The 19,001-nt window shown below is 32.8% G+C and overlaps 2 protein-coding genes across 3 annotated transcripts in view; both read left to right on the top strand.

Moving 5' to 3' along the window:
- The window catches only part of LOC148276002 (uncharacterized), a 36,518-nt gene extending 33,067 nt beyond the window's left edge, over positions 1-3,451 (top strand). The window contains exon 7 of one of the 2 annotated variants that reach the window (XM_088234914.1): positions 1,068-3,451. In XM_088234914.1, the coding sequence (XP_088091040.1) occupies positions 1,068-3,345 (2,278 nt within the window). In that variant the 3' untranslated portion in view covers positions 3,346-3,451. The remainder of the gene's footprint in view (positions 1-1,067) is intronic. The other variant, XM_088234915.1, reaches the window with a different exon arrangement.
- A 1,962-nt stretch (positions 3,452-5,413) lies between these two features.
- LOC148276003 (uncharacterized) lies at positions 5,414-10,554 on the top strand. Its single transcript, XM_088234922.1, has 2 exons — positions 5,414-8,201; positions 10,496-10,554. Exons 1-2 carry the CDS (start codon positions 5,549-5,551, stop codon positions 10,510-10,512), a joined length of 2,670 nt encoding a protein of 889 aa, XP_088091048.1. The 5' UTR covers positions 5,414-5,548; the 3' UTR covers positions 10,513-10,554.
- The last annotated feature ends 8,447 nt before the right edge of the window (positions 10,555-19,001 follow it).

Below are 19,001 nucleotides of genomic sequence, written 5' to 3' on the forward strand. Positions count from 1 at the left end.
AATTAAAAAATAATCCTTACATTTGATTGATTAAGACTCGTTTCTCTGACAATGCTCCTTGCTTCTGTTTTTTGAAGGGACAGTGAGGGAATTCTCTTTCGCAATTTGCAAAGCCTCTGTTGAGCGGACATTTTAGTCACAGTCCAATTGGACTAATTAGAATGCACAGTTTTCTTCTTTGCTTCAGCAAAATTATAAACTAGTGGTTGAAAATGTTTTATAAATTTTTTTCGGCCTTCTTAAGTACATATATATTTTTTAAATATTAGTTGAATTTTTTCCTCACAAGTTGAAATTCTCTTTAGCCCTGTATCTTTCTCAACCATAAAAGTATCGGAAGTTTTCCTTCTATTGATTTTTGGTAAGGACTGAGTTGTTCGTTGCTAAATTGTGTTGCGAATGTGAAATCTGAATCGGTCTAACTTCTTTAACTTGTTTACTTATACCTTGTGTTTATTAAAAAGAATGTATGATTTCCATGATAAATAATTCAATAAAAGTGGCGCCGATAAAGCTGCAAACTAAATAAAAACAAAACACGCAAAAGTTCTGTTAAGCTAAATTAAAGTGTCCCTAAAAAAACATATGTCAGAAAAAAAACGGCAAATTTGTATTTTTATTGCATGTGTATTTTGTTAATTTATCTACCCTATAGGTAGACGAGAATTGTCGGTGTCACCAGCTCTTAGGTGTTTTACCTTAAATCATATTTTAGTTTTATTTATTTTATAGAAACATACAGTCAGCAATGATTAAATTAAATATTAAAGACAAGGTTAAAAGACAGACCTGCAAATTTATAATATATAATAATTTATAATTTTAAATATGCTAGTTTCAAAAGCATTGTTGCATGCCCTTGTATAGGTCCATTGGATACCGTACGCATAGATGATAATTACCATCACTCACTCTAACAAAATAAATGTTGATGGAGAATCATAACTCTCTCGAACCCACCTCCAATTGTATAGTTAGCGGATTGGATTCTCTATTATTAGAATCACATTTATGCGTCTCTCTATCATTGTTTTTTTGCTTCATAAACTATTTTTTGGATATTTCAGATTCCAAGGATCGGTAAAAGCACTCGAAGATAAAAATAAAAAATTAACTTTAGTAGACGGAGACGGATTGGATTTAAAAGTTTCTTCATTTATGTCTTCAAAACTACTCTCCCTCGAAAACAAGAGAAGTTTTCACACTTGTTACAGATGCAACAAAATATTTTGTCACTCTGTTTTGTTTGTGAGTCATTTCCGGCATTGCAAGGATAAAAAACACAAGTGCCGTAAATGTAAAGATGAATTCTCTTCTAAAGACTCGCTTCTGACACACTACATGTCTTGCCTCGAGTTCTACTGTTGGCATTGCAAGAAACAATTTGTCAGTCAGGCTTCACTGAAGATTCACTTCTTGAGTAAACATTTTCTGGATAATGATATATTTGTACATAATAAACATGACTTTAAGTGTGAATTATGCCTAGAGGTGTTTTTTGATTCTGTGGCTAACATCAGCGAAGTTTACTCAAAATACAAAAATATTATCTGCAATGCTTGTAAACAAAAAAAGAATAATTGCGTATTACGTGTCACCATAGAAGGTTCTAAATCACAGCCGGTTATGGTTATAGAACCTATATTGTCTCAGCCAAATATGGATGATAAACCTCCGAGCCCGACTCCAGATGATTCCCCGATAGAATTAGATACTAAACATGTATCCACTGAAAAAACTAATAAACCCAAGTTGGATTTCGATCTCATCAATAAGAATGCTACTGAAGACCGTAATGGTTTAACAAAATATGAAGCTAAAATAGATGAATTATTTCATTTACAGGAGAAGAAATTCTATGCCAAAAAAACAGTTTGTTGTATATGCGAAGAGCTAAAAGATTATATAGTCACTAATGCTCTTAAATTTCATCTTAATAATATACATAGTATTTCTGCAATATTATACTATCCTGAGGTTAAAGCATGTGCATATTGTATTGTAAAAAGGAATTCACTAATTGAAATGGGTAATCACTTTTACAAAAATCATATTCCATATCTCAAATGTGAACATTGTGATATATTGTTGTCTTCTGTAAGTAGAAAAACAGCTCATGTGAAAAAGGTACATCCTCAATTTGGAAATCTCTGCTATTACTGTCCGTTTGTGTTTTCCAACATTTCTACTCAAGAAAAAAATGAGCACATGGGCTGGCATCGACTGAAAGAGCAATTGTCATGTGAGAAATGCAATAAAGTTATTATCGGAAGAGGAAGGTTGAAAACTCATGAAGTGCATCACAGACGTCAAATGGAAGAACCGCAGCTTTGTACTCTCTGTGGAAAATTTGTTAAACAATTGCATTCTCATCTCAGCACACACAAAGAAGGCACGAGACTTTGTCTGACTTGTGGCAAATTGATGCAAAAAAAGGCTTATTACCGTCACTTGAAAAATAAACAATGCTGTCCTCCCTACCGCCATCAAAAACCGAGACAGTGCTCATACTGTGACAAAATATTTCAAAATGGGAAGGCTGAATTTCAGCATCGTAGAACTGTTCACGAAAAACACCTCTACTTGCCGTGTAGTTATTGTTTGCGAAGATTTCCTTTCCCTTCTGGAGTAAACCGACATATTAGAAAGTTCCATCCAGAATTCGCATCTGAACTACCCCCGCAAACAATCACTGCGCAACCGCTACCCCCAATAATATGTTCTACTTTTTCGTGCCACCAATGTACCGAACTATTCAAAACTCAAATACAGCTTGCCAATCATTTACGAATCCATCACGGAATTGTGGAAAGGAAATATGAATGTCAGTATTGCTCCAAGGCATTCATACGGAAAGATGCACTGGAGGCTCATTTGCGAATCCACACCGGAGAGCGTCCATACTCGTGCCGAGTGTGCGGTCAGCGCTTCCGGCAGGTGGGAGATTGTCGGCGCCACCAGGCCAGACACGGTGTCCCCTTGCCGAGGGAGCAACGTGTGTACAGGAAGAAACCTGTTACTGTGGAAGAAATACCCGGCAGAGAAGGACCGGCTGATGATGAAATTCACGCACAGACTTTCCAGTTTGATGTTCCTATTATGGAAAATGCACAATCAAAAGAAATACATTTTAGTAAAAGGAGACACCGTGGTGGGAAAGTTTCCCAGCGGGTTTTCCAACATCATGTTCGTGGCCTGGAAAGTGCGCACAAAATGGGTAGCGATACACATTCGATTCGGATAAAACAGGAAGCTGTACCGGAAAGGGGGAGAGAAAATTGTATAAGTAGGAAAAAAAGTGCTAGAAAAAAATTCCATTGGGATATGCCTGATTTGGACAAGTAATCTTGTTAGATATTTGTTAATAAACGCATTAGGTTTGAATTTCATTTGTAATATGTATGCAATCACTCGTCACTTCTTATTAATAGTAAATTAAAATATTAAGGATTTTATTAGGGGGGTCTATATTTTTATTATTTTATTCATAAATTTCATAAAAGGTACATGTTTTTTAAAAATTCTATACAGATCTACTTTTATACATCTAGTAAATGTTATCACCTGTAACTCTCCAAAAAAAAGACTTACTCATGTGCTTGGAGAGTGACTTACACTGTCGTGGTTGTTTATTTATAAGAGTTTATATAATTTTGAATATATTTTAATTATTTATTCAAATTACGGTCAATTTCTGCTCCAAAACCTTAAATTTTGCACCTTTTTTATACTTAATCTCAAAGTGTGCTGAACATAATTCAGTTGTTTATTTTTTTCTTTTATTCGGGAAACGTACAGTGCAATTACATAGTTTTATAATATACAATGTTAGACTCAACTCTAATGGACCAGTGAAGTTTCCATATTATATTATCATTATATTTAATGTTATCAATTAAATATTTTTATTTTTTCAAGTACAACAAAGAAGGGAAAAAAAAACATAAATGAAAGTTCTTTAAAAATTAAAATCTAAGTAAAAAAGTTATTTCAAAAGCTTTTAGTGAGCATTTACATAAATGGAAATAGTATTTAAAATGAAGAAAAAAAACCAGTAAAAGTAATTAAAAGGGAAGAGTTAAAATAAATAAGAATAAAAAACATGCATATATAAATACGAGGTGTGTTCAGAAAATAACGGGAATTTTAATTTTTTGAAAAAATATGTTTATTTATTATTCTACATTAATGTTGTCGCCTTCAAAATAGTCCCCATTAGATATTATGCACTTGTGCCAGCGCTTCTTCAAATCCTCCCAACACTTCTTAAACTCAATCTTTGGGATAGCCTGTAGCTCTATCAGCGATGCGCTTTTAATGTCATTTATACTTGTAAAATGACGGGCCTTTAATAGGAAAAAGTCACACTGAGCCATGTCTGGCGAATATGGAGGCTGGGACATCGTTACAGTTTTGTTTTTGGTCAAAAATTCAGAAACTAGCAATGAAGTGTTAGCAGGTGCATTATCATAGTGCCAAAGCCATGAATTGTTTTGCCACAAATCCAGACGTTTTTTCCGCAGTGAGCAAACGCGGCTCCCGGCGCGCGGTCTGCTTTCTCATGGCTACATGTTAATAGACTCTGCTATCTCTCTAATCTTAATCCGATGGTTGTGCAGCACCATTTGGTGATCTTGGGCGATGTTATTTTCAGTGGTTGCAGATTTTGGCCGTCCCAAACGTTCATTGTCATCCAAGCTGGTATGTTCTCGTTTAAATTCAGCTGCCCAAAATTTTACTGTGGTATATGATGGATCAAAGTCCCCGTACACAGTGTCCAAATCGTCTTTAATTTGTGTAGGCTTATTGCCTTTCAAAAATAAATATTTAATAACAGCTCGATACTTAATTTTTTCAATTTTCACGAAAACACTTATAGAAACTCTAACGACTGTCAAAAAAAAACTACGCGTCCAAAACGGCAAAAAAAAATATGGGTACCTTTCAACACATGCGCAAACACATTCCTCCATTCTCAACATCTGACACCAATTTAATCCGAGTATGTAGTTAGATGAAAAAAAATCCTAAGTTTAAGCAACACTAACTCAAGCACCGATAAAGCTGCAAACTAAATACATATAAAAAATTGTATAGCTAAATTAAAGTGCCCCAAAAAAACAAAACCGCCAAATTTATATTTTTATTGCATACGTATTTTGTTAATTTATCTACCCTATAGGTAGACGAGAATTGTCGGTGTCACCAGCTCTTAGGTGTTTTACCTTAAACTATATTTTAGTTTTATTTATTTTATAGAAACAAAGTCAGAAAAAAAGTCAGCAATGATTAAATTAAATATTAAAGACAAGGTTAAAAGACAGACCTGCAAATTTATAATATATAATAATTTATAATTTTAAATATGCTAGTTTCAAAAGCATTGTTGCATGCCCTTGTATAGGTCCATTGGATACCGTACGCATAGATGATAATTACCATCACTCACTCTAACAAAATAAATGTTGATGGAGAATCATAACTCTCTCGAACCCACCTCCAATTGTATAGTTAGCGGATTGGATTCTCTATTATTAGAATCACATTTATGCGTCTCTCTATCATTGTTTTTTTGCTTCATAAACTATTTTTTGGGTATTTCAGATTCCAAGGATCGGTAAAGGCACTCGAAGATAAAAATAAAAAATTAACTTTAGTAGACGGAGACGGATTGGATTTAAAAGTTTCTTCATTTATGTCTTCAAAACTACTCTCCCTCGAAAACAAGAGAAGTTTTCACACTTGTTACAGATGCAACAAAATATTTTGTCACTCTGTTTTGTTTGTGAGTCATTTCCGGCATTGCAAGGATAAAAAACACAAGTGCCGTAAATGTAAAGATGAATTCTCTTCTAAAGACTCGCTTCTGACACACTACATGTCTTGCCTCGAGTTCTACTGTTGGCATTGCAAGAAACAATTTGTCAGTCAGGCTTCACTGAAGATTCACTTCTTGAGTAAACATTTTCTGGATAGTGATCTATTTGTACACAGTAAACATGACTTTAGGTGTGAATTGTGCCTTGAGGTGTTTTACGATTCCGTGACTAATGTCAGCGAATGTTACTCAAAATATAAAAATATTGTCTGTAACGCTTGTGAACAAATAAAGAATTGCGCATTAAATGTCACATTAGAGTTTTCCGAATCAGAGACGGTTATGGTTATTAAACCTATGTTGTCTCAGCCAAATGATAATATCGTAATAGATGATAACCTTCTGAGTCCAACACCAGGTATTTCCTCCGTAGAATTAAATACTGTGAATCTACTCGGTAACAAAACTTACAAACACAAGGTTGACTTTCATCTCATCGATAAGAATGTTACCGAAGACTGTAATGCTTTAACAAAATATGAAGCCAAAATAGATGAATTATTTCATTTGGAATGGAGAAAAACTTTCATCCCAAAAACTCTTTGTAGTATTTGTGAAGATCCAAAAGATTTTAAATCTTATTATTGTCTAAAGTTGCATAGGAAAAAAGTGCATGGTCTGGTTAAAATATTTGATGATGCTAAATATGTCTGTGCATTTTGTATTATAAAAATAAATTCACCGATTGAAATGAGTAATCACATTTACAAAAGTCATGTTCCATATCTGAAATGTGACCATTGTGATGTATTGTTTCCTTCCTTAAATGTAAAATCATTTCATATGAAAAAGGTACATCCTCAGCTTGGAAAACTCTGCCTTTATTGTCCATTTCTGTTATCCAACATTTCTGCTCAAGAAAAAAAAAATCATACCAGCTGGCATCGACTAAAAGAACCATTGGCATGTGAGACATGCAATAAAGTGGTCATAGGAAGAGATAGGCTTCTAGGCCATCTACATATTCACAGACGTCAGTTAAAAGAACCACTGCTTTGTACTCACTGTGGACAATTTGATAGATTTTTACATTCTCATGCCAACCAGTCCAAAGAAAAAATGAGGCTTTGTCTGACATGTGGAAAATTACTAACTCGAAAAAAATATCGAAGCCACATGAATACTAAACAGTGTCGTCCTGCCTCTCGCAACCCTGCCAAGCCGAAGCAGTGCTCGTATTGTGACAAAATATTTAGTGATTCTAAGCGTGAATTTGAGCATCGTAGAATTGTTCATGAAAAGCACCTCTATTTGCCATGTCATTATTGTTTGAGAAAATTTCCTTTCCGTTATGAAGTAAACAGACATGTTAAAAAATTCCATCCGGAATTCGCATCTGGACTACGCCCGCAAACAATCACCATGAAAGAAATTACTACACAACCACAATCCCCGCGAACAATCACTAAGAAAAATACTACTACAAAACCACCACCCCCAAAAGTATGTCCTACTTTTTCATGCTACGAATGTACCGAGCTATTCAAAACTCAAATACAGCTTGCCAATCATTTACGAATTCATCACGGAATTGTGGAAAAGAAATACGAGTGTCAGTATTGTTCCAGGGTATTCATACGGAAAGATACCCTGGAGGCTCATTTGCGCATCCACACGGGAGAGCTTCCATACTCTTGTCAAGTGTGCGGCCAGCGCTTCCGGCAGGTGGGAGGTTGCCGACGCCACCAGGCCAGACACGGGATCTCCTTGCCGAGGGAGCAACGTGCGTACAGGAAGAAAACTGCTACTGTGCAACCAACGTTTGCTAAAGACGGGCTAGCTGATGATGAAATTCTTCCACAAACTTTCCAGTTCGATGCCCATGATATGGAAAATGCACAAGTGGAAGAGATGCATTTTAGTAGAAAGAAACATAGTGGTGGAAAAGTTTCCCAACGATATTTACAGCAGCACGTTCATGACCCAGAAATTGTACACAAAAGACACGGGGTCCCCTTGCCGAGCGAGCAACGTGTGTACAGGAAGAAAACTGCTACTGTGCAAGAAATACCCGGCAGAGAAGGTCTGGCTGATGATGAAATTCACCCACAAACTTCCCAGTTTGACGTCCCTTATATGGAAAATGCACAAGTGGAAGAGATGCATTTTAGTAGAAAGAAACACAGTAGTGGAAAAGTTTCCCAACGGTCTTCACGGCATCACATTTACGACTCAGAATTTGTACACAAAAGAGAAAGCGATAGACTTTTCACAAAGAAACAGAAATTTGTAGGTGAAAAAGAAATTGAGAATCGCACTAGTAGGAAGAAAAGTGGTGGAAAATTTTCCCAACCTTTTTGTTTGTTTGATATGCCCCATTTAGGTGATTAAAATAATATATCGGGAGTGTCATCCATATATCTTTATTTTGAATCAGTTATGTTCAACCAAGCAGAAAAACCATTTTGTCTATGGATTTTTACTTGTCCCCATTACATTTTCTTTTGAAATAGAAGTAATCAAAGCCTAAAATTTATGCTGTTAACAACAAAATGTATGCTCTTATTTTCTAAGTAGTTATTTATTTATGCTTTATTAAGTTATTCAAGGCCTTTGTCACACGAAAAGTTCTGGGTTCGATTCCCAGTGAGGACAAAAAAGGTGACGTAATTCAACACAAAATGGGCAAATTAATAATTCACACATTGGGCCTCCTGGCCTATTGTGGTGCAAAAATAAATAAATAGTTTTTAACATCTTATGGACTAATGTAAACTTTTAATAACATTATATTTAATATCAAAATTTATCCAGAAAATATTTTTTCTAATTGAAAAGGTAAAAGTATCGTTCTGACAAAAAGTCATTATATTCTGTTTCATTACTGCTGATTTTAAAGTGTTAACATAAGAGCAAAGCCATCCAACAACCATTTTACGTATGGCACCCTTGACGGCAGGGGTGGTGGGTTAAACATAAAACAAAAATTATGTGTTAACTCTATTACATTTATAAAAGGTTTATCAAAGTTATAAAAATCTAAAAGTATTGTATTAAGGAAACTTGTAACATTTGAAGATTAAATTAAAAGTGTGAAGGAAAATATGTTCATTCTAATTGTTGGTTGGTTAGGACTGCCTGACTTAGACGATTCTATTTATTTCTACAGCTTCTAGTTTGTCCGAATTTTTCACATTATTATCAAATCAACATGTTAAAGTTTCAAATTATTTTTACTGTCTGAAGTATGATCTAAATCTAAAGCATTTAAATGGGTTGCAGAATTAGATTTATCAATATAACCAGTATTGAATATGCTAAAAATGTTTGAAACGGAGGAAGTGAAACAAGAAAACATTATTTTGGCCAAATTCGATTTTATTTTTCAACATAATATATTCCTTTTAAACCGATAAAGCGAGTCCAACAATTTCCTAACTTTTTTGTCCTGTCCAAAAAGTAGTCTTTCAGAAGTTTTCCAAAATAAGCCTAATACCCGTATGCAGAGACAAAACTTAAGGTAAGGAAAGTACATTCTAATTTCAAATGCAGAGAATAACCCGAAGATGAAGACAATAGAATGTACTTTCCTCACCTTAAGGTTTGTCTCTGCATACGGGCATAAGTCTCAGCTATGAATTACTCATTTGAGTAAAATCGCTTACCGATGAGCCATCTTTTAAGATTTGGAAACAGGTAGAAGTTGCTGGGGGCCAGGTCTGGTGAATACGGTGTGGCTGAGGAACCTGTTCAAACCCGATTTTGTACAATTATGCTTGCGCAACTAACGATGAATGAGCAGGTGCATTTTCGTGATGAGAGAGAATAATGATGAATAGTAGCGCCAGTTATGGATTAACCTTTTTCAAGATAGCCAATGAATATTACTCCATTCGCATTCCAAAATACGGAGGCCATAACCTTTCCCGTCCATTTTTGCATTTTTTAATGCTTCGGAGAACTTTTACCCGGCTGTTGCATGGACTCTGGTATGCAGAAATGTATCCATATGTCATCCACGGTTATGAATCGGCATGACCGCTGGATTTCGCGTATAAATTGCCAAATACTGCTGGGAAGTTGTAACACGAATTCGTTTTTGGTCCACTGTTGGCAAACGCGGCCTGTATCCTAAATGTCATGTATGATATTGAATACACCGCTAGCTCCTTCAATTTCACTTTGGGGTCATTCAAGATAATGTCATAGATTTTTTAAACTTTTTCTGGTGTACTGACGGTCTTGGGCGTCCAGATAGTTCAGCGTCGTTGGTGCTTGGTACGGCCACAACGAAAGTCAGAAAACCACTTTTTCATCGACAATGCAGAGTCCGGTTAATACTTATCTAGCTTGGCTTTGGTCTCAGTTATCATTTTCTTGCGTAAATAATAATATTTATTCATAACGTGAAACTCAGATTTTTCTGTTAAAAAAAAAACTTAGAGGTTTGTTGCTTCTCACTGCTGTAACTTGTAAATGCTTTAACAAAAATGGCTGAAATTTTGACAGACATCTAATATAGGATGAAGCTTTTTATGCTTGGTTCACATTAGTGCAATCTCTTAGGATTATTCCAAAATTTTTGATCCACTTAGTAAATCTAAACCAGAAAGTTTGATTGATATTTTATATCAAAATTATTATTAAATTTTATCAATCCCTTCTTCAACATTTCAGATTCTGGAGATCGGTAGATGAATCAAACAAGAATGTTATTTCCATAAATGAAAATAAAACTGAACATACTAAGTCTACATGGGTTATGTTACCAGCTGATAAAAAATGTATTTTGAAATGTTACAAGTGTCTTCAATTGTATGACAACCTTTTGCTTTATAAGAATCATAAAATGCTATGTGGATTGAATTCCTCTACATCCACAACTCCTATTCAAGCTGATCACGACACAACTGGTGACATTGGTAAATCTAACTCTGTAATACGTTCTTATCATGAGGGAACCAGCAATATAACTGTGTTTAATTGTCTGTTTTGTGAGAAACAATTTACAACGGAGAGTGCTCTAAAAGTTCATATTTTGAAGAAGCACTGCTCAGAAGACATGCAATTTCAACAAAACAAACACAATTTCACGTGTGAAATATGCTCTGCGGTATTTATAGAAAACTTAAAATATATTGATATGACCTACCGGCAATATAAAATAATTATTTGCACTAATTGTAATATAAAACAGTCCTCTATAAAAGAAACAACTTCTCAAATTTCAAATACAAATTTTGAAGAAAATATTAACTGCAACAAAACTACTGATGTATGCAATAATGCTTTAAAATTGTATGAAGAAAAAATTGACAGAATGTTTATTACAAAACCTCGTCGAACATTACATTTGCAAAAATCTTGTTTCATTTGTAAATTTGAATATAAAAACCACAAGTCTTGGAGAAGACACATGAGAAAATATCACAAGTATTATAAATTGTTTTTAAAACCTCGTTTTTTATGCGCTTCCTGTAGATTTTATGGGCCCACTTTAAAGTCTGTCTCTGATCATACCTATGAAGAGCACATTCCAAAAATTAATATTGAATATAAAGGTGATTGCAAATATTCATGTACATGCAAGGATAACAAAACCCACAGAACTCAACAATACAGTAAGTTTTTGACTAGTGATATTGTTCAGAAATTTTTAACACTGCAAAACAAAACATTAAACACAGAAAATGGCACATCGAGTCTTAGCCCATCTAACTTAACAATACGAAAGGTTATCGAATGTAGGTATTGTCCACAAATTGTTCACACTCCAGAAGAAAACATTGAACACAAACAATGGCATTTCTTGAAAGAGCCGTTGAAGTGTAAAATATGTAATAATATATCTATAGGTAGAACCAGATTAAGAAAGCATGAGTTTAAACATAAAAATAAAGCTTATTCTGCCCTTTGTCCTAAATGTGGTGAGGTTTTTAAATCTGCAACAGAATTTTACTGCCATGTTAGTAAAAAACATAATATGGTGAAAAAGAGAAATGTACTCTGTCAAGACTGTGGAAAACTCATGCGTATTGACAACTATAACCTGCATAGGAAAACTTTCCATTCAACTTTGCAGAAACAATGCCACCTCTGTGGCAAGATTTATAAACATCATCAAGGCCTCATACTTCACCAGAAAAATTGCCAAAAAGAAAATATTACATTGAAAAACAAAACAAAATGTAATACATGTTCCAAGAAATTCTCTTCCGTGTCTTTGCTGGAAAAACACTCCTCCATTTGTCAAGTGGAATCCTTAAAATTCCAATGTGACGAGTGCAGTAAGCGCTTTCCATCGGAGGTGGAACTCGAACGTCATCGGGATCTAGTGCACGATGAAGTGGCGAGGAAACACAAGTGCCAATATTGTCCCAACAGGTTCAAGATAAAAGCCACTAAAATAGCTCACGAGAGAATACATACGGGAGAACGGCCTTACGATTGTAAGATATGTGGTTTACGCTTCAGAAAACCTTACAGCCTCAATCGCCACGAGAAGCGCTATCACACTAACGATAAAAGTGACGTGTAACAGACCGGATTTAACATGAAGTTAACATCAAATTTGACACCTATATTGAGTTATGTATCAAAATAAGACATTGTGCTATTAAATTTGACCAAAACTAAGCTTTTACATTACCATAATTTCTTAACTTCTAAATATAAATGGTTTTATCACAAGTAATATGGTTGCATAGATACAGCTTATTATGAAATGTGATAAGCTAGTTAGCAGGTCATACATAGGCCCTGTAAATCCTAGGCTTATCTACCTTTTCCATGACTATAGTCCTTAAAATATAGCTTGATTAGAATGACAGCTGTCAAACTAATTTCATTAGTGATGGGAAATTACTGATCACAGATCAAATCGATTTTATCCGTTTTTTCATGCAATCATGAAACTCTGTTTCCGAAAATTGATATAAAAAATGCAAAAACAAGCCTATTATAGAGTGTTTAACACAATTATTCACCAAAAAATAAGACATTTATACTTTTTTCATGAACAACATCAAATGAACTATTTTTTTTCTGACAAATGTCACTCTAATCAAGCTATATTTTAAGGACTATAATCTATTTTATAAACTATTTGTGCTAATGTTTAAGTTTGTCAAAACTATTGTAAGTTTTTGAAATTTAGATTTAGTAGATATGCAATTATTTTAGGAAAACATTGTTCTACTTTGGTTATTGTAAATATTGTTGTAAAACATGTTATTATCTTGTTTAATTCATTTACAATGTAAACTTTTTTTTATTATTGCCTACCAATTTCTGAATTACCAAAAATTATTAATACTCCTTATATTTTTGACTCCAAATATGACAAAGAGAAAATTAATGTTTATAGTACACTCTTTTTTCATAAAAATAAGGCTATGTATTATATTTTATTGGCAAAATGTTTGTGCATTGGATGAATAGTATAATAGATGTATTATGTTTTTAAAAATATATCAACCATTAAATCTTTAAGACCTAATGTTTGATTTTAGTTATAATATTTCAAAAATGGGGTTCGGACTTATTAGCAAATTTCATCACTTTGGTTTCGTAAGTTCTTTCTTATCACATGCATCTATCTCACATTAACTCTATCAAAATCGTATTTCGCTCTCGTTTCCGCTGCATATAAACCGATGCTCTTGTGCTACCTACCATCTATTCTTCATTTGTGTATCAGGGATAATCCCTTATTCATTCAGGTATTTCTTTCATTCCTACACCCTGATATGTATATTTTGAAAAATAATATAATATGTGTTAGGCATCTTTATTGATAAAACTATGATTTAAAATGTTTGTAGAATAGTTTGTGTGTAATCTTAAAAATAAAACATTTTCAATTTTTTTTGGTTTTAATTTCACGTTTCCCTTTACACATTTCAGAATCCAAGAAAAGTCGAATGAAAGTAAACCTAAGTTTATTCTTATAATAAACAAGACCCCGTATACACCATCGCACTAGTTGACGCATGTGGATAAACAAGACTGCACTATCTTAAATCTATATATTATTACTCTAGAAATTATTGATTGCGTCTGTCCTCTCTCTCTGAACGGGCCCCGCTGGACGTCCGTTCAACGTGAGCAAACAGCCGCAGACCCCCACCTCAGACCATCCACGTCCTCACCCGACCACGGAGTAACTGGATTTCAAAAGACGCCACGCTTCCAGTCGACGAGATCGCCAAAAACTTTGTATATATAGGGTGTATAGCAATCAAATCCTTACAAGTGCATATTTTTTTTCATTACTTTTTGATACTTTTGTCGCTGACTGACAGCTGTTGATCAGCTGTTAATAAATAGTTTTTATTTTAGAATATGTTTAAAGTTTATTTATAGACCTTCAATTGAACATTTATAAGTTACTGAAAGTTTTTTTTTTGTGAAATTATAAATTACCTGGAAGATAAGTGTTTTTTCAAAAGTGCATGGTCGTTATACTATAAACAATTTGATGTTTTTTTACAATAAATACTGTCCTTTAAATAAAAAAGAAGGCTTAAAATTAATATCGTGAAATTTGTGGGTGCTTAATCAAGAAAGCATTATCATTTTACTGAAAAAAATGTTTTAATAAGTAGTTAGAAAGCGACAAATAATTTATTATTGACATTTAAAAATATGTCTTGCCGCCATCCAGTAAATCTATTAAAGCTATTTATGACACTACTCTCGAAGTCGGTCGTAGCCGAGTGGATAGCACGTCCAGTTTTGAAATTGACCTGAGTGAGTTCGATTTGCGGTTTAACTTCTGTATATATTATTTTAGTTTTAATTTTAGACCGTCTCTCATTAGCACCACCTATGTTTAAAAAAAAAAGAAGAAACTAAATAAAACATAGACGCTGGCAAACTAAAAAAAAAAGATTCAACATCTATAAAAAAAAAAAAATTAAAATTAAAAAAATTTTTTTTTTTTAAAGGAATATTTGCGTTCTTATTATTTACCCAAATATTTCATTTTGAGGGCCATTTCCAACGAGTTGTAAATAACTCACTATTAGAAAATGAGAATCAAGTTGGGGTAGAGTGGGATTCGAACCACATACCTTTGGTCCCTGAGTCCGAGACACTAGCCACAGGACCACAACCCGATCGAACCCAAATAAATAATTAGTATATAATAAAACATAGGTGGCGCTGGCAGACTAAAAATAATGTTGCCTGCTAGTTATAATTAATATTTCAAATGATTTATTTACCTGGCTTGCCTTAATGCAATAAAAAATCAACATAACATCAAAAAGTGTTTTCCAAATAGTGCCAATATTAGATTGTTATGAGGAATATTTTTATTATTTTACAACGTTCACAAAATGCACATTAAGAAAACCATTAAATAAAATTCCTGCGATGTTTTATCAAAATTTAATAACATTTTAACAAATACATAATATTAAATTGCATAGTAATACGATAGGTATAATCATTAACACCTTGATTAATCTAAATAATTTATAAAAATACATGTTATATATTATATGAAATAGGTGTTTAAGCATAATTTAAATAAAAATAATAAATTTATCACAATAATTACAGACAGAATATACAAAAAACATAAAATGATACCCTTGCAGTAAATAATGGGTCAACACGGTGTACTGACATATCGTCGGTGATACCGCATAACTATATTTTTGTTTTGACGTGAACCTAAAAACCGTTCTGTTAATATGTACGTATATTACTTAGGATTTTAATAAACCGAAAATAACTGGAGTATCAGAAAAACTATCATTATTTAGAGTAAAAATAGCAATAATATAAAAGTAACGGCTCTTAATCCCTATAACGAATTTACTGCAGTAATACATTTTCATAAAAAGAACAGGTTACACCTCAAGAGTAATAATGCATAACCTAGAAAGAAGCCCTAACACTATGTTTCATAGAACTCAAGCGATGTTGGTTTGTTGGCTAGCCACCAATTAGTGGCCGTTTTGTTTTATTTGAGGACATGCGCATAACGGTTCGATCGGATGCTTTTGTAGCTGTGCTTTGCTTTGTTTGTAAATAACTTGGATATTTACGTTATAATAAATAAAAATCATGAATTGCGTTATGTTTGGTTGCAGCAGTAGGAGTGTCAAAGGTGTTAAAGGAGTCAGTTTTCACAGGTAATTGATTCCGAATATTTCCCCATGATTTACATTGATTTTTGGCATTTATTGTCCCGACACGTGTATTATGTTGCTTAAAAACTTTCTTTATATCAACATATTTACTTCAGATACTATTTTTTCTCAATTTAGGGGATAAATTTGTGAATTAAAGTATGTTTACTGTTGATAATGACAGTTGATTATGGGCAATATGTCAGGGCCGCACTAGGCATCCATATAAAGTTTGAGTTTTTATCGAGTAGAGGTCGATTAAAATTTTACTCGAAAATAGCAACGTTAACCTTGAAATCGCATCTAAAATGACGTGTCCATATTTCAGGCCGCTACGACTCACCATTTCGAAGATGTGACGGACAAACAAACTCAACACAGGACTTTGGTTCAATGGAGTTGGGATTTATGTATCAATAATTATAACAAATATATTGTGAATAAATAAATAAAAAAATAAACACAAACACGTATTTTCAGATTTATAAAATAAATGTAGGCAAATTAATGAAAAATAGATTGGAATAACCCTGCAATGATAAATACATAGGTACATATTTAAAAGTAATTACAATGCAAATTAATATCCATTTGGCAATTCTCGACCTGAGTACGGCCCATTGTTTTGCTGCGAACTGTAGCTAACTTAATACCCAATAGTCATATAATGGTTTTCCTACGTTTGGGCTCCTTTCTAGGTTACGCATTATTACTCTGAGGGTTACACTGTATTGCAGTATCACCGACGATATATAATAAATATACGAGTATCATGTCCCAAAAATCATTCTAGACTGGGCAACCTATTTAAGTGTAATATTAAACAAAACAATGTTTTTGAATAAATAAATATAGAATTTCAAAAATTAATTACACAGGAAAATAATGACGGGCACTATGAACAACTAGATTTGAATATACTAATTATAGTAATGTTCCTGATTGGTAATTTCACTTAATAAAGGCCAGTTTTACTATCATATAAAACGTTCATAACATGCTCTACAAATAATTAGGTAAGGAGTATTTGTAGATATAAAAAAAATATAATAACAATCTGGTGTTCTATAAACAAATTTGTCAATGTGTTCCTACAGCAAAGGCATGCCTTCAAGAAGCAAGAGGTGTTCTAACTCCTGACTTGAGATGACACACTTTCTATGTCTGCCTAGATCATGCCATGACTATATCCATTGTACAATTAAATAGATTCTAAGATTGTTTAGGTTAAGTTAATCCATTGTATTATTTATCATTAATGCCAGTCTATTAGGGAACCGAGCCTTTGGTTTACCTTTAAAAAGAAAAAGTATTTTACAAACTAATGGTCGTTCAAAAGTTTGTTGGTATTTTTTTTTCTTTTACTGTCTAAATCTGTCTCAGTTTTTAAAATACAGTGTTTATGGTTTTGAAAAATCATCATATTTTTATTAAAATAAGAATAATTTTATTACTAAAAATGTAAAATGTTGAGTACCGGTCTAAGCATTGATAACATTTTTAAGTGTTGCAAAGAGCGTAGTTGCAGAGCGGGCGGACCAAGTGCAGTACCATAGTGAGGCTCTACAGATGAGATATAAATATAAAACGTATCTACTTAATGACAAATATGGCGGCTATGGTGTGATTTATATGGTAAACTAATTTTGACATTTTATCAAGTTGATGATTTGTTTATTTATATTTGGGAATGTACTTCAGAATGTCAACGATGCTTTCTTAAATAATAATTGTGTTGCGATTAATGAAAAGGACCTGCTCCGTGTGAATGCACCGCAGTTATATTTTAAAGGGTTAGCCTTAGAAGGAATAGATAATGGGTTTGTAATGCCCTTAACAGATGATATATTTAATGGTTTTACAATCAACAAATATTGCATTTATTTTTAAACAAATAAAACTGGCCCTTAATTAGTGATAAATGTTAGTATTATATATAATCTTACGGACTAAGTATTTATCAACCAATGCATCATGCACAATAACCCTAATAATTATACTATGTAGATACAAAATAATAGTTCATATTAAATTTAAAATTAAAAAAACCCCTGGTAAAGAAGAAGTATTTCTTTTATATTCCATTTTACCGAAAAATCACAGCATACGTGTTTGTTAATAGTTTCTACTTTTAGCATCCTTTCTTAAAACTTTAATTCATTTTGACCACTACAAAGATAGTAATAAATATGCATACATTCTCACATTGGATTATATGGAAAAAAAATCAGTTTAAAAAAATGTGGATCGCATAAAGTTTCACCAATTTTTAAGTTATAATTTATTGACAAACCTGAAGCCAGATAGCACTTTTAGCCAGGTGGCCAAATATCAGAAGGAACGGAAAAGATGTGGGATTTACAATATTTTGTAAACCAATAATTATTATACATATTATGTATCATTTATAACACTGGTACAACATATCAAAATTCTTATTTATTTCAAACAGCTGAATAAGCTGAAAGAATCATTATACATTTATAAAAAAAATAATTTTTTTTTTGACAAATTAATTTACCACACTGAACTTACTAGTCATTTGATTATACTATGCAATTCTATAATTTGCGTAAAAGAAGAATCAAATATTTTGATATTAAATAAACTTGAGTTCTTACAATTTATTTACTTATTACATATAATTTAAGTTTAATGATTCAGTTCACCTGATGAAGATAGGTATTTTGTAGAGATTTTTTTATGTACAAAGTTGGCATCTATAATTTGCGCAGACATATTACAACACTTTATTTCATTTTTTCGTTATAAGGTAAGACGTTATCAAGATTTTATATTAATTATACATTTTAAATGTCATCTAATATAATACATACCTATATAAAATTTACAGAAATGTTTTATATCTGCAAATATTTCAAGAATTGATTCTTCTGCCGATGCAATAATTTATAGTTTTTTTAGAATAAAGTTTGTCGAGATATTTTCTGTAAATTTTTAGATTCTTTTAAATTTACCTTATCAGGCTAACAAGGTTTTTTAAAGTACCTATTGTATTATTTATTACAAATTCATATGAC

The sequence above is a fragment of the Micrasema longulum genome, unplaced genomic scaffold, assembly GCF_059751315.1.
Source record: "Micrasema longulum isolate JH-2025_06_02 unplaced genomic scaffold, ASM5975131v1 h1tg001299l, whole genome shotgun sequence".
Classification (NCBI taxonomy): Eukaryota; Metazoa; Arthropoda; class Insecta; order Trichoptera; family Brachycentridae; genus Micrasema; species Micrasema longulum.